Genomic DNA, 25,567 nt, shown 5'->3' with positions numbered 1-25,567 from the left:
ACAAAGAGCCTCCATGCATCTCTATCGGCTGCCAACTCCTCTGCGTCCTCCCAGGTCAGGTTTTCGTCCCAGAGTTCTGACATAAACTGCCGACGAACAGTCAGCAGTGAACGTCCAGAACGTCAAGAATCAGGCGCCATATAAAGTAGGCAAGCGTGGTTAAGTCTCTTAGGAGGCATCCACAGCACATGGCCAAGCCAACCGTATCGCTTTCGCTTGATAACAGTTATCACCGGAGTTTGCTGCGTCCGTTTTCTTATTACTTCATTCCTCGCAAAGTCAAACCACCGCACACCCAAGATTCAAAAGACACATATTCCCAAAACTCAGAGTTTTGATGTTTGGAGCCCTCGTGAAGTGCCACGATTCGGATCCATAGAGGAGAATAGGTGTTATGCAGGCGTTATATAGGCGGCATTTGGTTTTCACTGAGTAAATATCCGATCTCTAGACAGCCTTCATACTGTTGGTGTGGCGCACTCCTAGTTCTTTTTAAATGCTGCCAAAAACAGGTACTTAGCATAAATATTATTATGTAGCAATATAAGTTGTAAAATATGTCTCATAATTGTGACATATTTTATAAAAATATTTCTAGCGACATATTTAGACTTGAATAAATTTACTAATGCGTTTTGTTTTTATGAGAAAATAAAAAAAATAATTGAAATAAATCGTTGAATTTACCGCTGAAGAAAATGTTGGCTGAAAAATTCTTTAAATTAATAGTTTTACCACACGGATTTTCTAGCGAGTTGGAGTAAGTTAATAGGCCTGAGTCATTATTAGTTGTGTCACTGACTTATTTTTTTATTTTTGTATTTATTAAAATTTTTATAGATGATGTTAACTGTACATTGGCGGGCTTATAGCCAAATGGCAATTTCTTCCAACCAATTAATAAAATAAAAGTTTTGTTTTTATTCAAGTTAAAAAACATATTTAATCGAAAATAAAAATAAAAAAGCTTAACATATTTAAAAATCGAAATAAATTTATTTGTGTATAAATTATCTTGAATCAATACCATTACTCAATAGGAAAAAGAAAAAAAAGAGGAAACAAGAAAGAAGGAGAGATTAAGGAAGAGAAAAGAGATGTTTCTTCAGACGTGATTTAAACAGAGATACTGTAGTAAAATCTTTCATTTTGGATGCGAGATAATTTCACAGTTGAGCCGCATGGACACGAATTGTTTTTATATCTGAAATTTATCGTGAAACTCTTATTTTTCAAAAAAAAACAAAAGAAAAATAACATTAAAAATTTATTTGGTAATTTGATCTGAGTTACATTTTTTATATTTTCCTTAGTAAAAAATATCTCAGTAGATGTCTTAAAGGACTTGGGATTTTATATTTTATCTAAATTAAGCTATAAACTCTTTGAAATTTATTGCAACGGAGAGGAAATACATTTCAATAAGAAATTGTGGAAGTTTAGCCATTACAATTTATGACCTGTCTTGGCATTCATATTTACTTATAAATAATGTTTTCCTTCTCTATTGCAATGAATTTATATTTTAAGCTGAATAAGGGGTAATATCCAGCTTAGTCTATTTAAATTTAAACATAATCAAAAGATGACTGATTTAATTATAAAAAGTATACAATTTGAAAAATATTTTCAAATGCTGTCTCAATCAACGTCACATCGGGTTTCAACTTCACAAAACTCAAGAATTTTAAGATTTGAGGAAATGTAGATATTCAAACATATGTAGGTAGAAATTGTGTTACACAGTATGTTAATTCCACATTCTTTGATAATATTATCTATATCTTTAGTGTACAGGAGATAGAGGAGTGGTCCGAGTACTGATCCTTGAGGTACTCCAGTAGACACCTTAAAGTTGGATGAGCTATTACCCTGGAAAACAACTGCATATTCTCTTTCATTATGATATTACTGGTCGTAAAACGGCCCTGTAAATGCCTAGATTAGAATTAAAATTATTTCTCTCTCTCTCTGTTGCAATAAATTTCAGATTTGATTACACCCTAGGAAGTTTAATCTAGCCAAGTTTACATATATTTAGACGTATTCAAATATTAATTTTATTTCTTTTAAACTAACGTGTAATCTTTTCACAAACCTAAAGAATAGATTATTTTTTTGTTATTACTCATAATTACATGCAATTATATATTCACCTACATATTCCAAAAACCTATCAGCTGTTTTAACAGCAAACATAGGCATAATGATGTTACGGTATGTAAAATAACTCTTTCAAAGTTTAACCTATTTTACATCACAGTACTGTGCGATGTTTTCATATAAATTAAATTAATAAAATATTTTAAAAACCTCTAAATGCCAGAAATGGGGGGTGTTTTTATTTCCTACATTTCTTCGCCTTCGTTAAGCATTTTTTATTTTATAATTTACTTAAAGCAGTTTACATAAGTCATTCTTTATTTTATATGGCCAAATTATTATTTTTTACAAGGATCTTGTCTATAAAATATAATACGGTAACATTTTATTGCTTCATATAAAAAATGCTTTTTGTTGCGATCCTGTTTTAAAAATGCGGTTTAATACGTTAAATAAAAATAAACGGTGAATCTTATAGGCATACTTCGCTATCTATATTGCTTTTAGCGAGATTAAAATAGGTACAGAATAAACCTTTTCATGATTGCATTAATTCCCAGAGAAAAATCAGAAAGTATAAAATATGTGCTTTACCCTTATTCTATTTTATCTGAAACTCAAATTCACAATCAGGCATTTGGGTTTAAAATTAAATGTCAAGCTAACGTAAAAACCGCCTGGCAATTAAAGAACGACTTAATACGCGGTAGCCATGACGTGTTTGGGCATGAGTTTAGTGTCATAAGTTTAAAGGGATCAGGGTGCGTTTATGTGTACTAATAGATCATTTATAGATCACATGTTACACTTACACTTTATAATATTCACCAGACTGAAGATGCCCATTAGAAGGTGAAAGCGCTAATTGGTCAAATAAATAAGTGGAAACGTACCAAGTATTTTTTAATTAATAACCTATGTGTAAATATAAGTTATTACATCATTACAATGGAATTTCATCAAGAATTGTCAATAAATATTTTGAATAAAATATTGTTACAACATAAGAAACTGTCTATAAAAAAACAAAACCATAAGGGCACGTTCATTTTAAATATTTATTATGCATGTAAAATTACTACCCCAGTGCCTTAATCCGGGGAGAAAATACGGGTATACGATTACATGAAGAAAAATCTCACCGCCTTTCCTCTTAATGACAATTTTTAAGGTTCCACTGTATCATTATTTCCCTATCTGAACCTACTAACACAAAGGGCATTGCATTTGCACTCCAATTGCAGCGCGTTAAAATTGTTTTTGCTACATGGAAAGTATGATGATTTATCTTACGCTTCGGGTGCCAATCCGGTAGCATTAAAATATTGCAGTGAAGAACTACCTTCAAAACTAATATTTCACGTTTAACCTACCATGGATTGAACCCTGGACCTCGAGAATGGTAGGCAAATCACTACACATAGTGGATTTATATCCACTAGATTTTCTTATCCAAGATTTTAACCTGTGAGTAGTCTTTGAGTCAAAAACGCTCATCCAAGGTTCTCCTTTTTATTACACTGAGACCTGTATTTTGGACCCAAAATTCACTGAATATTTTTTCATATGCGGTCTACACACGTGTATTGCATCTAATGTTGTATTCACTATACCGTAGCGTGATATTTATATATAAGATTAATTTAATGCAGACTTCTAGTCCTCGGGGATATAACGCTATCTATCCGCGTCTGGCAAAGTTCTGGAGTCAAATAACTCCCTAAGGAAATACCTTGTTCTAGAATGAGATATTTAATATTACAACCGCAAAACTATATACCAAAATGGTCGCCAAAGTAAAAAATAAGTTCTGAAATATTGATAAATGTTAACTAGTGTCATCATCATACCTCTATCCGTACCAAATGATTCATAGGGACCTGTTTTGGCACACCAAAAGCAGCGTATTTACTCTGATTATAACTTTTCTACTATCTGTATCTACCTCGGTATGTTCTACCTACTTGTCCCCTCGACATCATATGATCGAATAGAACCAATGAATGACCCCTAAATTTTAGTCCGCGTTCCTTACTTCATTAACATTTTAAATAGTTCTCATTCACATTTTAAATAGGCTTTTGTGATGAAAAGTGCTTACTTCAAAGCGATTACAATTTCCAATTAATCCCAATTCAAACAAAAATACTCGCTTGAACATGATTTTTATATGACTTTTGACAAATAGCAATACTGTATACTTAACGATCGTCTGTATCTATCTGCTAAGCGAATACAAGGCCAACGATAGATAGAAAGATAGTAAAACAAATGGGAAAAATATAACAATTAGATTATTGTTTAACAGTGGTAATATTTTACGGCTAGACGCTCTTGTATGTTAATAGCGTAGGCATCTAGCAAGTATAGCCACCTCATCTAGCCGCTCGTTTTCAAAACTGACAGTTTTGTTGGAATTTAATTCGACTCCAAAATTTACTTATTTTTTAATCATATTTTTAATAGGCTTTTAAGAAAAAAAGGGCCAACCTCAGAACGATTAAAAATTAAAATAAATCGTAATTGATGGAAAAATTGCTAGGTGGAAAAAAAAAATTGTCACTGTTAATGCGTAGATATCAAAAAATTCTAGACCCGTCTATAAAAACTGATGTACTTACATCAAAACATGAAACTGAAGGGGTCGGTAGTGCATCTTTGTAATTGATCGGGAGAATTTTATCTTCAACCATCACTTAATTCTTAAGCTATGTCATTTGGGTGCGTAGATATGTGTACCGTGACGCACGCTTCCCCTTGTTTCTTCAAGGTGGGAGGGTTGGTAGTGTATCTTCGTAATCGCTTAGGAAAATTTATCTTAAACTATACCGTCATGATGAAGATATGACGTTTTTACCTTTCCATTAAAATCGAGGCCCAGGTGTCAGTTCTGTGAGAAAGAAACTTTTCATTGTAAATATAGTTCCCGTTTATTTTTTTATAGAAACAAACAATTATTTAAAGCCCACAATTAAATCAATTAAATGACGAGACTTACATACACAAATTTGGAAATAACAATGTACTGGTGATCGCGGTTCATTTACAATGTTTATCATTTGTTTTACATTCACTAGGTTGCGGCATTCAATTTATGAACAGCCTACTGAGCCCCTGTGTGAATAATGCATTAAAAAAATATTTGTGTAAATTTGTTTCACATAAAACTGTTTTTTATATTTTTATATGAACATTACACTCAGTATCACCCGTGTCGAGGCAGTTTTATGTTTAAGAGTAAAACATTACACAAAATTAAAGCTAGAACAAAAAAAAATTACTTTCTCAAGACAACTACTACTACAACTACCATCACGCCATTTCCCCGTAGGGGTAGGCAGAGAGAATGGACCGCCACACACGTCTATCCTGGCATACAATCCTAGCCTCTTCCACATTCATACATCTTGTCATACATGCCCTTCGGTTCTGTCTGCTTTTGACATGACCAGACTTAAGATTTTGGTTTATCTGATCATGCCACGTCTTTCTTGGTCGCTCTCGTCTAACGTTGCCGTTCATTTTTGCCATATATACTTGTTTTACCATTCTTTCGTCGTCCATTCGTTCTACGTGACCAAACCATCTCAGAGACCCTTTCTTCATTTTATCAATTATACTTGTCTCAGATTTACACTCTCGCCTGATTTCATCATTCGTAACCCTGTCATACATTGATTTCCCACACATTCGTCGAAGAGATCGCATTTCAACCGCGTTCACTCGGCTTTCATTCTTCCTCTGCCAGTTCCATGTTTCACTTCCATACATAAGTGTTGGGACTAAAACTCCGTTGTGCATTGCCAGTTTAGCTTCGATTGACATATTTTTATTAGAAATTACTGTGCTTAGTGCTCCGTTCATTTTGTTGCCTGCATTCACTCTTCTTTCAACATCTTTTTCTACCCTTCCATCTCTTGAAAACATGCTTCCCAGATACACAAATTCTTCTATTTGCTCGAGACATTCGTTGTTTACATTTATTATGCAGTCAGTAACCTCACTCTCCCTTTCAAATACCATCAAGACTTAAACCGAAAAATTCCAGATCTTGAATTGAGTTTGCAATGCGACACAATCGGGACATAGGTGCATGCAAGCCATAGTTTGTGATGTGTTGATTAAGGAACAGCACATTTTTATTTTGCAACTGGCGGATCGGAACATTAAATGCCACTTGTTCCAGTAACGATGGTACATCAATCAAGCGATTCAGTAAATTAAACATAAATATGGAGTCAATGTTATTTCCACGTTTTTTAAGACTTGAGATTTTTAACATTGACTCCATTTATTACATTTTTTAATTTGTTTTTTAAGTATGGTTTTTTCTTTCTACTAGGTACTTTGATCTGTTTTTTTTTTAAATTTGTCTTTTGCCATACACACATATATTTTTTTTACTATGACTATAAATTAATATGTTTCTTACTATGTATTTTGTTATTGGTACGAATTTTGCGAGGTTTTTAAATATGTTTTTACTATGTTTTACTTTGTTTTTTACCATGTATTTTGTTTTTTCTACGTTTTATACTAAGTCCTTAAATGCATTTTTTTAAATTTACTAAATTTGTTACTATTTTTTTTCTATGTTTTTCACTGTGACCGCTACCTTTATTATTGTTTCTGTATTGAAGTATTGAAAAGTGTTTTTTTTTTTTTGACAGTCTTTGAACGGGGTAAATAGTCTTAGTTAGATAGTTAAAGCAATTTTGTATAAATTTTAATTATATATATAATATTAGAATAAATAAATATAAACATACATTATAAATAACAGACATACAACAATAGTTTAGAGTTCAAATAGGCTACTGTTTTGGTGTGGTTACCATCTCAAGGCAGTTCTCGGGACCCAAATCCAAAAGCCATATTTTAACATTGAGATATAATATATAAAGATAACACTACATGCAAATCCGAGCTTAAGTCGTCCCCAAAGGACAGAGATTGACCAGCGGAGATTGCAAGTATTGTCTCGTTGACTTTTACAAGCAAAACAAGCAGTACAGTAAAAAGTACGGACTGTTTATATCGGTCTGCAGTAATTTTTATTTATTATGTCATTCCTTTCCGCGTTGTTTTGTTTGTCGTTTCGCTTTACGTCCAAACAACTGATCAGGACGGAGACAAGAGATAACTCACGAATTGTTACATATTAATAAGACGTTTTTTGAAATTAAAAAAGCTATTTTAAACAAGTATTGACAAAGAAAATAACATGACTTGCCGGTGAAGGGTTATACTATCGCTTTTCCAGATCAATTTGTGCAGTATCTTAGCGTACAAAAAGGTATTTTAGTAATTTTGAGGTCAAAAGTAGCTGTCGAACGCTCGCAACAGACTAAAATCCGTTCAATCAAACATAGACCAATTGGCCGCAGGTAAGGGAACATATTTCAAACGCTTACGTTTACTCTTGTTATAAACCTCAATGTTTTTTTAATTTATATTTTTTTATAAAATTAATACAAAAAAAAAATAAAGTTATGCGTAATTTCAAGAAAAACTTTCTGTTTTATTTAACTGTGTTAACTTTTACATTACATTTTTATTTTATTTGATTACGAGCCTTCAAAATAAAATTTCATAGATAGAAGTGAGCATTTTTGACACCTCATTTTGTTCGCTTTCAATCGAGGGAATAAAAGAAAAAACGTATTATATACAGAAATAGTACATAAGTAGACTTTGTATTATATACACTTTCAGAAATCAGCTTAAAGAAATGTTTCTCAAGAAAAATACGCCGACGAGATTTGAGGGTGTTGTAATTCAGCATTTCTGAAAGAAATAATCATGCAATTCTGAATAATAAAGTCATTTTGTATTTATTTTATGTACATATTTATTTTTGCATTAACAGCTTAAAGAGCCTTTAACAAAAATTGTAGTACAAAAATGATTTCAGCAGTGAACAAATTACAATGTAATATGAAACATGCATTAATTGGTGTAATTAAAACTAATTAAAATGAAAATAAAATAAAAAACACCATAAAACTGTACAAAGTGGAATGCAACAATAGCTCTGTTTAAATCACGTCTGAAATAACATCTTCTTCCTCTTTCTTTAATCTTATTTCCTTTCCTCTTCTCTCTTTATTTTTTTCCTAATAAGGTCATTTATATATAAACACAGTTATTTCTGTGTTTGTATAACTTTAGTTTTTTTAAATTTTATTTTCTATTAAATATGTTTTGTAACTTGAATTATACAAATAAAACTTTGTTACAAAACTTGTATAGGTTAGAATAAATAACCATTTTGCAAAAAACCCGCTAATTCACAATGTGCATTATGCACGAAAATTTGAATAAATAAAAAAAAGTTGGATAAAAATAAAACATCAGTAAATAAAAAAAAAAACAATATGAAATAATCATAAAATGTTTGTTTAACTTTTTGAAAAAATACCGTGTGAGACCAAATTTCAACTGCTTAACAGAATTTGTCTTAAAATCTTTAAATATTTGCCATAACTGAAAACCATACCTATGTTCTCTAGACAAAGGTGAGTGCATTTTGAAAATGTTACAAAAAAAAAACCTTCTTGTGTACCAGGTATTCGGATTTTAATCAGTACAAGCAAAACAGGGCTGTGAATTAACGATTTCAGTATTTTAAATAAATATAATAAAGCTGACGTAACTCTACGGTCTGACAATTTAAGTAATCTCATTTCACCTCTTAAGATATCGTAGTTTAAGGATTCTTTAGGTACTTATAATTTATAAAATGCGAGAATTTACTTTATACTTTTTCCATAGCATAATAATGGATTTTATAATTCTATGACCAAACCAAGGAGTCGTATTCAAGTTTTCTCCTTACTAATGAACAGCACAATATTGTTTCACAGTAAATATTTTTTTCAAATTTGACACTACTTTCAAAACAAATCCAAGCATCTTCATTTCATCATTAGCTTTTTAATTGATATAAATATAATTAATCTTTAATTAATTAGATATAAGAGACACAAGAGACGCTGAATCTGCACTATTAATTTTAAGGTTTTGGTATTTAACATATTACAACAGAGATGAAGAACATTTTAGAGAAGGTAATATAGAAGTCTAGGCATCTACAGGACTTATGACCTGTCAATGGCTGGTTTAAGTGGCCACTTTACACACTGTGTAACATTCACCGTTCTGCCCATATTTAAACATCTATATACCTTCAATTCTTTCATCTGTTGATGTTTGTGAAAATAAAGTCTGCTTTTGACATGACTAGACTTAAGATTGTGGTTTATCTGATCATGCCACGTCCTCCTTGGTCGTCCTCGTCTCACATTGCCGTTGATTTTCGCAATATATACTTGTTTTACTATTCTTTCGTCATCCATTCGTTTTACGTGGCCAAACCATCTCAGAGACCCTTTCTTAATCTTATCAATTATACTTGACTCAGATTTACACTCTCGCCTGATTTTATCATTCGTAACCCTGTCATACATTGATTTCCCACACATTCGTCTAAGAGATCGCATTTCAAATCTTTTCTTTGTTTCCATACGTTCTCTTGTTCTTAAAAAAAATAAAAAAATATTTTATTATTGAAAAATATTAACGAGTACATGAAAATAACATTTTTATATGTATAAACTTATATGAATTTATTTAATATGTAATATATTTTCTCTACTAACTTTGTATACTTTGTGGAAATCTGTTATTAGTTTTGAGTTTAAACACTTTATCTGTTTGTTTATTATAAATATGTATGTAGAACTGTTGATTTCCCAAATAAAATAAAATAAATAAATGACAAACAAAAAAATATTTTTTTGTGTGTTTCGACGAAATTTAATATTCCTTACACTTCGTCACGTTAGTTGTATTTCCACTACAACTTGCTGCGGGCATAGAACCTAAAACAACATGTTTTCAACAATAATACTTTCTTTCCTTTTTTTAGATAAAACAAATTGTTAGAAATAATAATCCTGCTTACACCGTGATCTCAGCATGTTTGTATTACGTCACTGGAACACCCTCTCTCAAAGGATAAATTAGATTTACCATATCCTTTTCAAATAGGTGTCTATACTCTCATCCATAATGCGGCTATTGGATCGAAAAGACGTCCTTTTGAAGTAGGGTATATATATTTATAGTTATTCATACAAAAAGTAATTATTTATTTATTCATATTTTACTTTTACAAAACAATAATAAAAATAATGTGACCTCACTGGGGTTTCCCGTGCCGAGGACACTTAACAATATACTTTTTTGAAATATTTTTACATTTGAGAATAAACAAAGAAGGCTTTCTTATTAAACAGAAATAATTAACAATATACTCAGACAGTTTTAAAAATTAGGTAAATATGTACATTAGGGTGGGCCGATATTTTTTTTTTCCGAATTTTGAAATGAAAGGCGTCTAAAAAGTTGCCTTTTGGATTACTCAGGATGCAAAAAATTTATGAAAAAATATTTGATACTTCTATAGGCCCTCAACCAGAGCTTGAAATTTTCGAAAAAGTCCACTTTTTGCCTTAAACCGGCTCTCATTTTGTATTAAAGTAAGAAAATCGGTCTAATTAAATTGTATAATCTGCATTTAATCTTATTATATAAGCATCCAAGGGCGTGAGTTGCACTTTGTTTTGTAATAAATGGGTTGCATTGTTTTAATGTGCCATTGTTTTCGTCAATTATAGTCAGGCGCTCAACGGAATCAGTTTTGCGGAGTGTAAATTTTTTGCATTTCGGTAGTTTTAAAACGCGTTCGAATTTATAATGTGATTAAGTTATATCTTTGCGAAAAAAAAAAAAAATTATCAATATAGATAATTAAAAATGTTCAGACAGTTATAAACTTCAAATTTCTGTTGAGGGCCAAAAGTAGTATGGAATATTTTTTTAAATAATGTTTACGTTCAATGCTCACTCTAATGTACATCTATATTAGTTCTGGGAGTTATTCTTGACAGTAAACTAACATTTGAGAATCACTTCGATGACATATTGACCCGTGCACATAGAAATCTTGGTTTTGTACTTCGTAATGTCAGGTATTTAAAGATATCGTGTGTATTAAAATGGTCTACTTTGCTTATGTTCGCAGTTTGCTCGAGTATGCCTCTTCTGTTTGGTCACCCCAATATGTCACATATAAAGAAAGGTTCGAGAAAATTCAATGGGCATTTTTTAGACATCTTAACTGGAGATGCAGGAATACCGATCTCAATTATATGTCTTCCTGCAAAAAGCACCACCTGCTTAGTTTAGAAGATCGCCGTCTACTGTTAGACATGGGGGTCCTACATGACATACTTAGTGGACCCCTTGATAGTCCGGCTCTTACGTAGTAGTTTTCATTAAATGTCCCTGGCTACCGCACCCGTCACACGTCAATCTCTCTATTTCATGTGCCAGCAGTTCGTACGAACTATGCCCAGAACTCTCCACTTATACGTTTAGCTCGCGAATATTATTTTAACTTTCCTCTCATTGATCAGTTTGATTGTCACAAATTAACATTTAAAATTCGCGTTTTCACAAAAGTCAACAGATGGAATAGTTGAGGAAATGTGGATGTTCAAACATGGGCAGAATGGTGAATGTTACACAGAGTGTAAGGTGGCCACTCAAACCAGCCAATGACATGGCATAAGCTCTGTAAATACCTAGACTTCCATATTCCTTTTTCAAAAATGTTTTCCCTCTCTGTTGAAATAAATTTAAGTAAATATTTTGTTTTATAATGCAGCATATTTAAAATACAGTCCATAATAGAAAGAACCCTAAACTAGTGTTTTCGACTCGATGGCTGCTCTCCGGTAAAAATCTTAAAAAAATGAAATCGAGTAAAGATAAGTCTGCCGTATTGTGTAGGGGTCGGTTCAATTGTCTGCCATTCTTGAGGTCTTGGGTTTTATTTCCGGCAGAGTAGATGTGAAATATTGAAATCAAATGTTGTTTGATCTGCAATATTTCATTGTTTCTGTACTGGCACCTGATGCGTGTGAATAATCACCTCACTTTTATGTGACAGATAATTTAAAAGTGTAGTTCCTTGTGCATCACTTAATATATTATTGTGGCTCAAGTTCTCAATTATCTCATCCCAGTGAGGCTAACGACTATCAATTAGGACGTCTGAAAAGTTAAGTTTCAAAATACAATTAGTGAAGTTATTACAATGAATACAGTAATGGGACCTTACTTATAAATCTAGTATAAAGTTATGCCTAGATTGCCTAGGCATGCCGAGGCATAACTTCAAAGGTCGATTGAGAATAAAGGTTGGTGGAGAATAAATATGTGTTGACTTTTTGTTCAGTATTCCTACTTAAGGTTTTTTTTTTATCTTTTTATTTTTTCAATTTGTTGTCTTCATTATTTACTGCACAAAAATATCATCTTTATGTAAAAAAACTGAAACGCCAGTATTAAAGTTAAAAATAATTAGTTTATTAGTGAAAAAAGTAAGTATTCTAATAGCATCAGTTTTGGAAAATTAAACAAAACGATAGAAAAAAATAAAATCAAGGAAAATTGAAAGAAAAATAAGATTCTATTACGAAATTTTTACCAACAAATAATAAAAAACAACAATATTTTTTACATGAAATACTGAAAGTAATTTGTTTTTTAAATTGTTTAATTACTTAAAAATGTAGTATTTTGATTTTCTTAACTAATATTATTAAACATTTAATTTACAAAATATCGAAAGTATACTCGTAAATGGGATATTATTAAATATAACCAAATCACATGAGGCCATTTTTCGTGGCTAGTTTGGTGGAGATTTTTATTGATACATAAATGATTATTCAATTTAAAATCTTGCCTTTTAAAGATTTTGTTAATTTTTTTTTTTTAAATAATGACAGTTTTAAAAATCTTGTGAGGGTAATATAAATCTATTATAAAGTCAAGTCATGTTATTTCTTGTCTGGTAAGTGAAGTATCATGTGATTTTTATTGTTGATTTTAAAAGTGTCTTCAATCTAATTTTTCAAATAGTAAGGTACTTAAGTCATTATATTTTTTAAATCCACTGTACAGTATTTTTGACTGTTCTGCATTTGTTCTGGTCTCCTTGACTGTTCTGCATTTGTTCTGCAACCCTTTCAAATGTGGTAGTGTTGTTATCAAAGGAGCCCAGCGTCTCTGGGTATGAATTAAACTAATATTTTTGTACTCTCCTTTCCCATCAAGGAAATAAATTTATATACGTAGTAAAACATTTATTTTTTTACCGGATACTTGTTTCTATTTTGCTGTTATATTCAATCGATCTTAAGCATTGGCAAATACGCATTTCACATATTTTTCCTATGTCTTCTTTTTTTTAACAATATGCTTGCTTATTAATCAATTTTACTCACATTTTTCATTCTTGTAACCGTAACAATTTATTTATTTTGTTTGCTTTTCAACATTTATATCATTAACTTAAAAATACTATCTTTGCATTCTTTGTTTATATTCTTACTGTTAAACTTGATAATTATTCATTTTCTTTTACTTTGTATACCTTTATAATATTTATTTTCTATTTTTTTCTAAATTTCTTACTTTTCTTATAAATTTCATTTCTTTTTTCCATATATGATATGTTCTGTTATATTTTTTAATATGTAAGTGTTGTTATATTTTTTAATATGTAAGTGTGTAATAATGTTCCTTGGGCGTTAATGAACAAAATAAATAAGTGAATAAACATGATTACTGAAATGATATACTTGCAATAGTTTACTGTGACAGAATTAAATTGAATTATGTTGTTAATAACTTACAACTAAGCGATGTTAATTGCATAATTACTTGTGGGATTAATATTTTGGTGGCTTGTATAAAGGGCGTCGGTAAAGTTAAATAATATTTCTAGTTAATGAAGATAATAATCGAAACCAATCTTGTTATTTTTTTTATTTTTTTTCTTCATCACATTTCCATAGAGATACTAAGATCTGCGTTACAGACTAGTTGTTTTCCTGAGATAATGGGATCCAACTGTTCCTTCATCTCTTGGGGAGTTTTCCAGGCGGACGTTGTCCAGATGGGATTTTACTGGCTGCAGTTTACACAAGTCTGTCACTGATCATTTTGTCCACATGGTCCCTCCATTATATTCCTTAAGAACTGCTACGTTACTTTTTATCCTCAATTTTTTTCTCCTACGTCTGAACATCAGAATAAACTCTTTTGCTTGACGTCACACGATGTAACATCACCGTGGATAAAGGCATTTTGCAGCATAGCCTTTTAAGCGTTAAATATAACATGACATCAGAATACTTAAAAAAGTCGTAATAAAATTTTTGATCAAAAATTATTCTTTATTAGGCACATAAATTATGTATCTAGTAAATCTCAAAAAATGTAAGGCTTCATGTAACGTGTGACTAAGGAATCCAAAACATAGGCACTTTGAAGTTCATGTATACTTCATAAGTAAGAAGCCAGTTAGAGTATAACTCTACAATATGGACTCCTTACTACAACTGTCACCAAAATTCTCTTGAAAGAGTTTAAAAAATTCTTACGGTATATAAATTTTAAATATAGAATCAGTCATGAATTTCTAAATTACAATTTTTTACTAAAAACATTAAATTTGTTAAAACTTAACAATAGAAAAAAAATTATAGACCTTTTAAATTTATTCAAAATTGTAAATTCAATATGGTATTGCCCTAAACTATTATCTCTCATCAACTTCAGGGTGCCTGGAAGAATGACTAGACAGGTGCCACCGTTTTGTAGCAACAATTCACGGACAGTGTAAACTTGTAATGCCGTATTAAATAGACTTCATGAACTCAGCAATAGTGTTTCCCACGTATCTGATATATTTAGTGTAGGGTATTGTTCCTATAGAACAAACCTTTTGAACTTTTTCAAAGATGGTGAATGGTAATCATATTTATTAATCGTGCATTTCATAATATACACAGTTTTTTGTTCACTTTGCCCAGCTGTATAAAACAGTACTTATGATTTTCTTTTTGTATTACTGTAGAATGTTTTATTATCTAAACTTTCTACTGAATATGCTGAATAATTTTAAGCTTATTTTTTTTAATACAAATCTTGTATAATTTTTATGTTTAATTTTTTTTATAAATCTTGGGTATAAAGAAATTTATGTTTTTAAAAAAAATACTAAGCCATTTATGTAGTATTAAAAATGTTTGTAAAAGGCAGATTCGCCGTTTATGTTAATAAAATAAAATAAAATGAAATAATTATTCACTATCATAATCATAAACTAAGAGCGATATTCGTATTTGAGGTTTATCACATTACTGAGATAGTTGATTCAGATTCGACACATCTAACATGATGTTGTTATTGTAATGTTTGGATTTCAATAAGGAGAATTGTAAATAGCATCTAATCCTGTATCCTGAATACCCTGTAACTACATCTCCACGGGTTAATCAGGATTCTAATAGAATCTATATCCACAGACACTGGTACAGTTATACGTACCTAGGTTAGTTTATAATAATTTAAACATACTGTTTGGAGCAGTTTATGGTCTGGTGATTTAAGATTAAACATTCATTTTCTTTTGACTCACAAATTAAAATTGATAAAGATCACAGACACTCCCGACCAATTACACTGGTGGTGTATTCATCTGCAAATTATTTGATTTATTTAACCTTTAACAGAATGCTTTGTAAGTTGGACGTTTCTTTACTTAATCTTTTTAATGTCAATGGTACCAATATCCAATACAAGAAAATCTATAAAAAAATCTAAGAGCACTTAAAGATGAACATCTTTTCCGGCGAGCTCATACTAATGAATTACGTGGCAAAATATTTTTCGGTCTACACTCACTCAGAAGGTTGCAAAAAGTCTTACCCATTAATACCCATTTCAGATTACGCTGATATTTTCATGACTGATTTAAGCTGTGAGCAACTCGGTAAACTTGTACGACTTTAGAATATATGATACGGATTATTTATGGTCTAGGAAATAATACCACATTTTTTATCATCGTGGGCAACTAAAATGGATCGAAATTAGACAGCGGAGAGACCATCAATTTCTCTCACTTCTGTTCAATATTCTTATAGTACTACTATAAAATTAAAAATAGTCCAAAAACCGCATACGCACATCAAACAGAAGGCGACTCAACTACTCATTAATAAGTTGATTTACGTTTTGACCTATTAGTTTCTTTGTAGACGTCGCTCAGTACGCAACTCCTGATTTGAATTCAACTATGCCGTGTTGTGTCCTTTTAAAGTTTAGAAATACTGCTAGGATCTTAAAGAAACAGGATGCAATCACATTTTATCTGTAATTTGCAAATAAATGCGTTTATAACAAATGCATTACTAAATAAATAAATTAATTTTCCTTAACTACGCTTACCCACTTTACAAAGCATCAGGTTCTCGACGTCCTGGACGTCCTCGCTTACTGTTCGTCGGCAGTTTGTGTCAGAACTACGGGACGCGAACCTTTTTTTGGAGTATGCATAGAAACTGGCAGCTGACAGAGATGCTTTGAGGATCTTCGTGGACCCCATATACTACAACAAAGGGGCGGACATCGAATGATGACGATAAATCATGTATATATGTATGTTTATAAGCATATATAGATTAAAAATCGTAAATAATAAATTTGTTTTTCCAGAACTAATTCTGTTACGGTTTTATTACCGTGTCCCGTTTAGACCAACCAGACCAGTGTTTCCCACGGTGGGGCGTACGCCCCACCGGTGAGTCATAACGCCTTAGAGGTGGGGCACCACGCTTCAGAGATGAGACACGTCGGCATTCCACATATAATTTATATAATTAGAATATTCCGGAAAAGATTTTAATAATATAAACAGATTTTAGACTCGATATTTTTGTGGGACACGAAGCGCGTTCCAGGAAGGGCCTTTGTGTGTGTTAACTAGCAGTGTAAGAAAAATTAACAATTGATCATTAATTTAATAAAACTAATTACCTAGTGTTAGCATGTAATCCTCCAGCAAAGTGCGTGCATTTATTAAATAGTTTAATTCCAACAAGAAACGAGAAAAAACAGTTTGTAAAGTCTAATGACTTAAAATCAGTGCCCCTAGCGAACATAATTCTCGGAAGATTCGAGATGTCGCAACATGTGAAAAAGTACGAAGCCTAAACCGGGAACCGAGATGAGGTGAGGGGCGGGAAGTTTGCACAATATCAGGGTGCAGGCGCGGGGTGCAAATGCACCCACAGCACAGGCGGCAACCCTTGGAAGCCGGACACGCCGCACCGAGCGAAGAACATCTGGGGATACACATGGCAAATGGCAACCACGACTCGGCCTTCCAGCAGAAAAGGATTCGTTCGGCCGAGTCACCATTAATGTTTAAGTTTATGACTTCTATAGTGATAAGTGACAGTAGTGAATTTTAGTGTTAAGGTACTTTGTGAATGTTTATACTGTAAGTCTTAGGAATAATCTATTTAAGTCATTTATATCAATTCATTATAGGTCTTGTGTAAAATTAAGTATTTAAGTAGTAGTAGAGATGAGGGGTAGCGTAATTAATATTAAGTAGGCAGGCAGAACGGGAGGATGCCTTTGACAAACTTCGATGAGGCTCGCAACCCGTCAGGTCGCTCCTTCCGTGGGGGCGCACAGAGGAGGAAAACGCAAGAATGCAGAATTGCGACATGGAATATAAGGGGACGCATGGGTGAAAAAATGAACGAATTGTGTGATGTGATGAGGAATAAATGTTTAGATATATTATGTATAACGGAAAGTTGGAAAAAAGGAAGCGGTTCGATGGAACACGGTGACGCCCTGGTTCTTTGGTCAGGTGTCCCAGATACAGACAGAGCCTGCCAGGGTGTTGCCGCGTTTCTATCGCCCAGAATGATAGAGTGTATGAAAGAGTATGTCCTTATAAGTTCTAGACTTATGTTTGTCAGATTCAAGATTGGATTGACGAGTATTATTTTATTAATAGGATATGCTCCTGTGAATTCCGACTGCGAATCTGAGAAGTATAAGTTTTGGACAAGTGTGATGAATGTAATGAATGGAAAAAAAGATAGTGAGAGAGTAATACTTGCGGGAGATTTGAATGGGTGGGTGGGAACTCGAAGAGACGAGATGGAGTCAGCCCTAGGCATGTTCGGGGATGGAAAACAGAATGATAATGGAAGAAGACTGCTAGAAGTATGCCTGGAATGGAATCTTTTTGTGTCAAATACGTTCTTTGATCATAAGGAAATCCACCAGTATACGTGGGAGAGAGGCAATGAAAGATCTATTATCGACTATGTAGTCATTGACTCTAGATTGAGGCCTGTAACAGTTGATACGCGGGTGTACAGAGGAGCCGAAATGGAAACAAATCACTTCTTGGTGGTATCAAGGGTAATATTGTTTCAAGGATGGCGGTCCAAGACCCGCAAAATGCAGGCGCCTTCTAGAGTCAAAGTTGAAAAACTCCAAAATGATTGCATAAAAGATAAATTTGAAAGGGCCGTACATCTTAAACTGATCGATGAATGTGTGGAAAATATGAGTATTGATGCAATGTGGGAATGTTTGAAAAATGGTATGTGTGAATCTGCTATGGAAATATGCGGTATAACGAAACAAGGAAGAAAGAAAGGTGATGCTTGGTGGGACGATGGAATAAAAAAACTAGTGCAAGAAAAGAAGGAAGCATGGTTAAATCTGCTGACAGTGAATAAAGCGATTGGTAATAGGTATGCAGAATTAAAAAACATATATAATGAATGTAAGAAGAGAGTGAAACAAGGTGTGTGTGAACGAAAAAAATTGTTGAAAAAAAAAGAGGGAATCAAAATGACCGAGAACTTCCAAGAAAATATAAAGATATTCTGGAAAGCGGTGAAAAATTCCCGAAACAGTAATGAAAGTGGATGTATGACAGCTATAAAAGGAAAAGATGGGAAAATGGTGACAAATGATAGTGGAATAAAAACAAGATGGAAGGAATACTTTGAGGAGGTGTATGAAACACATACAGGAAATATAAGCACTGCAGCACCTTCTCAGGTAAGTTTAAATGCATATGATGGTACGACAGAGATAAGAATGGAAGAAATAAGAATTGCTGCCAAATATATGAAGAATGGAAAAGCGCAAGGTTTTGATAATGTTGCTACAGAATTTATAAAGGCGGGCGGTGAAATAATTTTTGTATGGCTGCACAAACTTTTCAACCGATGTTTAGAGGAGGAATACACTCCTCCAGACTGGAGAAGGGCTGTTGTTATGCCTCTATACAAGGGAAAAGGTTCAAGAGTAGAATGCGGAAATTATAGAGCAATCAGCCTTTTGAGCGCTGTTGGCAAAATGTATGGAAGAATACTGATTGATAGAGTAAGAAAAGTTACAAAGGATAGAGTGTGGGATATTCAGAGCGGTTTTATGAATGGAAGAGGATGTATGGATCAAATATTTGCTTTACGAAACATGACAGAAAAATTTCTTGCTAAAAACCAAAAGCTTTTCTGCGCATTTGTCGATCTGCAAAAAGCGTTTGATAGAGTTGACAGAGAAAAATTATGGAAGGTGTTATCGGAGTACGGAGTAAGCGTAAATCTAACACGTGCTATTGCTTCTCTGTATAAAGACAGCACAGCATGTGTTAGGGTAAATGGATCATACACATCGTGGTTTGACATTCATAAAAGAGTGAAGCAGGGATGTGTTATGTCACCATGGCTGTTCAACGTGTATATCGATAACTGCATGAAAGAACTGAAAGGCTTAAGAATGGGAGCAAAAATGGGTGATTTAAAAGTCAATTGTCTTTTGTATGCTGACGATGCTGTACTCCTTGCTAATAACAAAGAGGAACTGCAATTCTTGGTAACAAAGGTCTACGATGTATGCAAGAGAAGCGATTTGCTGATGAATGTCGATAAATCGAATGTGATGGTTTTTGAAAGAAATGAAAGTATGACTAAATGTGAAATCACTGTGAATGGAGTTATACTAAAACAATAGAGGAATTTGTGTATCTGGGAAGTATGTTCACTAGGGATGGAATGACTGAGAAAGATATTGAAAGGAGGGTGAGTGCCGGGAACAGAGTGAACGGTGCACTTAAATCGACCTTGGCAAATAAATGGTTGTCACAAGAGGCAAAATTGGCAGTTCACAACGGAGTCCTGGTCCCATCCCTGATGTATGGGAGCGAAGTATGGACTTGGAAAAACAGGGATGAAAGTAAGCTGAATGCTGTCGAAATGCGATCTCTCAGGCGAATGTGTGGTAAAACTATGTACGATAGATGCACAAATGTTGAGATCCGTACATTATGTAAGGCTGAGACAAGCATTATCGACAAAATCAAGAAAGGAGCTCTGCGCTGGTTTGGACATGTAGAACGAATGGACAGCGAGAGAACGGCTAAGAATATTTACAATGCGAATGTTGATGGATGCAGAAATAGAGGAAGACCGAGAAAGACATGGCATGACCAAATCCAACAAATACTTAAAGATGGACATGTCAAAAGTCGGAATAATCGGCGCGCGTGCATGAGAAGATGTATGAATGTAGAGGAAGCGAGATCTGTATGCAAAGATAGAGTGTTGTGGCGTTCTATCCTCTCTGCCTACCCTTACGGGGAAACGGCGTGATGGTTTGTTTGTTTGTTTGTTTGTTTGTTTAAACAGATTTTAATATCTTTACACATCTCTAGTTAGAAACCAACTAGATTATAATTCTCCAATATAGTCACCTTTTCAAATCACTTTCTCAGATTTTATTGAGAGAATTCAGAATTAGTTTCTTAGATATATTCATTTTAAGATGGGTTTTTCTACTAATCAATTAAATTTTAACAAAATTTTAGACTCTCTTAAATTAACTGAATTGCAATAACGAAGAACATCAACCAATCTTACGACTTTATATAAAATAATAAAACCAATGTTTGATACCCCTGATCTACTGAAATTGATTTCATTCTATGTACCACCTAGATTAAGCAGAACATCTACAATATTTTATTGTCAAAATTCTCGAACAGTAGCTCAATATAACTCACCTATTGTTAGATTACAGAATACTGGGAATGAATATGCATCATATTTTGAAATATTTCGTTTATCTCTGCCTAACTTAAAAAATAAAGTGACCAACATATTTTTATCAAAAAGAGCAAATCAACTTTAGGAGATTGGGTTGGAATTGTTATAATTTGATTGATTAATGTATTTTGTTATTGTATAATTTCTTTAAAATACATATGTATTTCAAGTAATTTATAATGTGTACAGTACGAGTATATGAATATTTCATTCTCGATTTTTTATATTTTTATTTCTAAGCACTCTTTATACCACATATATGTAAATGGCAGAAATGCCGTATATAAATAAATAAATAGAGGGGAATACTCATTGGTCATACAAAAAAAATGCCTGAGATGTACAAAATTGAAATTTACGCCAAATTGTACATAAAATAGAATGAAATCCGTTTTCAAATGAAAATGAAAGAAATGAACACCCTTTCCCTCATCTTATTTGGTGGAATGTGGTTTTAGCGCCATAAGCGTTTTACTCGTTAAAAAACGAAATCGGTTGGATATAACTAATAGGACTAAAACTAGCTAAGTTTGATCCGGACATAAAATATATATTTGTAGCAAGCGTGACTAAATTTAATAATGAATTAGGCGTCAAGATATGTGTGTGTTTGTACCAAATTTCAATTGTTACTTGTGTTTTATTATATTTTTTTTTTTATTATTCTACTGAATTACATTTTCAATTTGTGTTTGCTAATAATTTCAGTTATAATATATGTTTTAGAATAGGTTTTATTTAATTTCATTGGGGGTTCATATGTTTACAAACAGATTATAATGTTATTTGAAAATTTACCTGCTGTTAAATTTAAAAATATGTCGGTGGGGCATCTGACATTTGAAAAAACTACAGTGGGGCATGGCATAAAGAAGGCTGGGAAACACTGAACTAGACTGTCTAATTTTCTATTTTCATTAATTAACATAACAATCTACCATTTCTCGTATATGTAAAACATTAAACAGGCATTTTAATATTTTTGATATATTTAACGCTCCATATATGTAGAAAAGAACTGAAAGGCTTGATTCAGAATAACAGAGAATTTTGTCTCTTTTCTTGCTCTTAATCATTAAATCAAATGCCATTTTCCACTCCTACTTTCCTTCAATCAACCTTCACTACTCCTTATCGATTTCCTTCTTTTCTTTCCCACTATATCCTTGTTTTGTCTATATTTCATTCATAATAATATATAGTATATTTATTATTTATATAGTTTGAACCTTCGCATCGTCGCTTTATTGTAGTATAATTAAGTGAATAACGAGTGGAGGCGTATAAAAAAAAAAAATAAAAAAAATTAAGTGAATACAAATTACTTTGTGGAACATTACAATTTAATATATTAAAATAGAATAAAATCACTTTGATTTTATGTACCACTTTTGTTTTTTTTAATTTGACAACCTTCGTTTTTTTTTTTTATGTTTGAAGCACTTACTTTGTGGAACATTATAATTTAATATATTAAAATAGAATAAAATCACTTTGTTTTTATGTACCACTTTTGTTTTTTTTAATTTGACAACCTTCGTTTCGGCAATACTATGCCTTCTTCGGGGTTAATTACAAACTAACATAACATATTTAATTTTTTCACAGTAAAGGTAGAGTGGGCGTGGCTACGGCGGTAGAGAAGAGAGGGGGTTTGTTAGTGGATTTAGGGAAAGGATCATATTATTGGATCTCGGGCCCTACTATGAAAACTTTTTCATAGTTATTATTTATAATTATTCAACCTGCACATCTGCTTTCATTTGGAATATATTTTTTTTCAATGTATGTATACTATTTATATATGCATATATTATTATAGATACTGAGTATCGTATCTAGGAACATTATATTGATTCTGTATTAAAACGCCCTAAGGCGGACTTATTTCTATTTTAATTCAGTATTTTTACCTGAAAGTAACCATCAAGGCAAAAACACTCGATCAAGATTCTGTTTCTATTTCTCACATAGATTTGTATTCGTCATCCGCACGGACGCTGACGTCAGACCCTATAAAATAGATTTATTGATTTTGAAAATTATGCATTATGTAACTTAGTAGACATTATAATAATAAATATGAACATCTCCCTTCCCCTCCTTATCCTCTCTTCAAACATTCTTGTCCTAATCCCGCCCAATTCACAGTAACTTAACGTTCTTAAAATAAATATTTAAAAATCTTTGATTATTGAGTACGTGAAAATAACATTTTTTATGTATAAATTGTATGTATTTATTTGATATGTAATATATTTTCTTTACTAACTTTGTATACTATGTGGAAATCTATTATTGGTTCTAAGTTTATACACTATATCTGTTTGTTTACTATAAATATGTATGTAGAAATGTTGATTTCCCAAATAAAATAAAATAAAATAAAATATTGTAAGCGAACCCCTATAATTAAATAATCAAGTCGATTTAGACCCTCCTATTTATAATTGAAGGATCCAATCAAATAAATTTGTCTATAATTATACCTATACGTATTGACTCACATGCTCGTTAAACTTTGGCATGACAGATAATTGTCTATATAATCAAAGACATCAACCTAATGCGATTAATACGACAATTATAATAATTATGATAATTATATTTTTCTTGTTAATTTATTATATCGATCGATTTTAAGTATTGAGGATCTAAGGACACATTTAATACTTTTATATAAAATCATTTATTCTAAATTCGATTGAAGCAAACTCCTGGATATAATAAATATGAACATACAAACGTGTAGAACTAGACAAAATACTCTATATTATTGTCACCCTTCTCAAACCAAATATCTTTGTCCCTCAGCTATACCTCGTGTACACAGCCTAGAAAATGAATGCACCTCTCACATTGACATTTTAAACTAGAGTCTCTGTGAATTAAAATCAGCTCTTTATTAATATTTTATGGTGTTCTACAGAAACCATTAACGTTTAATTTACAAAAGCTATTTATTCTAATGATCTGCTCTTAACTCATTTTATGTTCATAACATACTGACTTTGTATATATTTTCTATGCTGAACTACATTTATGGATGTATATATATTTTTATTTACATTTTTCTATTTATATATCCATGTTTTAATATTTTTTATAACTGAATTCATTATCATGTTATATATTATATTGTGAAATGCACTTGTGCCGTGTAATAAATAAGTAAATAAACAGTACTTTTTTACACATTAAAAACAAAACATTAGATGTCAACAGAGATCCGAACGTTTTTTCCAAATTTATATGGCATTCAAAATAAAATTTTCTGTTCTACAAAATATTATTGTATTTGCGTTACATTGATTATTTTATTTGGTTACAAGCCTTTAAAATGGAATGTCAAGCAGACGAAAGTAAATATTTTTGAAATTTCCCTCTTTTCGTTTTCAGTTGAGGGAATAAAGCTGCCAAAGCTGATTGCGATTTTTGCGCAGCGTATGGTGAAGATTCTATTCTTTATTGACAATTATTTTTATAACATAATTAACTGAACCTGGCAGCGCTTTGCCGTGGCTTTGTCTAATATTAATTATTAGGAGAGTAAATAAAAAGAGTCTAGGAATTGTTTACATATTTCCTGAGAAAACACGTTGTTTAATTTGATATCTAAATTTGCTGTGACTGTACTGTAGAATATGAAGAAATGCAATTGAAAAAAAAATTGACATCATTACTTTCCAAGATTTGCGGACACAAACGTACGGAACCTTAATTTTTACATATCTAGATTGCAGGAGCAAACCGTGTATAGACGCGATTATGCGCAGCTTACTATTTTATTTTACTAACCATAATAATGATTATTGTAACTTTAATAAAATAAATATAACAACTTTTTTTTCAACCACTAATTTTAAATTAGTGGTTATAAACAAAGTTGTTCTATTTATTTTATTATAATGAATAACAACAAAGTTAGTGCTTCAAATATAAACTTTATAGTTTAACTTTATTTACAGAAAACAAATTAATAATTAACATTTATTTTAAATCATTTCCACCGCTTGCATTTTTATCCTAATTTAAATATTAATATTAATAAAGCGCGCCCAGCGCCTGCGGTGAGCCAAGAAACTAGCCGATTATTCCAGCTTATTTTTTCATACAAATAAGTATACTATGTATATTTTGAATGTCTTAACCCCAGTGTGGGTTTTTTTTTTCTAGATTAAACATGCAGATTATACAAATTATTTGAAAGTTCTTGATTTGGAAACAGTATTTCAAAGATTGTTTCTTATAGACTATTTTTCTTTTAGATGGTACTTTTGACATAAGATCATAATTACTTTCATGCGTCATATTACAGGACATATACCGCTCGACGAGGCCGTTTTCAGCACTATTAATTACTCGATCAATTCGGCCAGTTGACATTTAAATCG

The 25,567-nt window shown here is 31.9% G+C and overlaps 1 protein-coding gene across 1 annotated transcript; it reads left to right on the top strand.

The window, feature by feature from the left end:
* Window positions 1-17,664: 17,664 nt before the first annotated feature.
* Window positions 17,665-18,474, top strand: LOC148276680 (protein CFDP2-like; the record flags this gene model as incomplete). The annotated part of the gene is made up of 1 exon (XM_088233942.1): window positions 17,665-18,474. A coding segment is annotated over exon 1 (810 nt), but the record flags the coding sequence as incomplete, so codon positions are not given.
* Window positions 18,475-25,567: the final 7,093 nt, after the last annotated feature.

This window comes from Micrasema longulum, unplaced genomic scaffold, assembly GCF_059751315.1.
Source record: "Micrasema longulum isolate JH-2025_06_02 unplaced genomic scaffold, ASM5975131v1 h1tg001165l, whole genome shotgun sequence".
Lineage (NCBI taxonomy): Eukaryota > Metazoa > Arthropoda > Insecta > Trichoptera > Brachycentridae > Micrasema > Micrasema longulum.
Note: the sequence above shows the minus strand (reverse complement) of the source record. Positions and strands in the feature narration are given on the sequence as shown.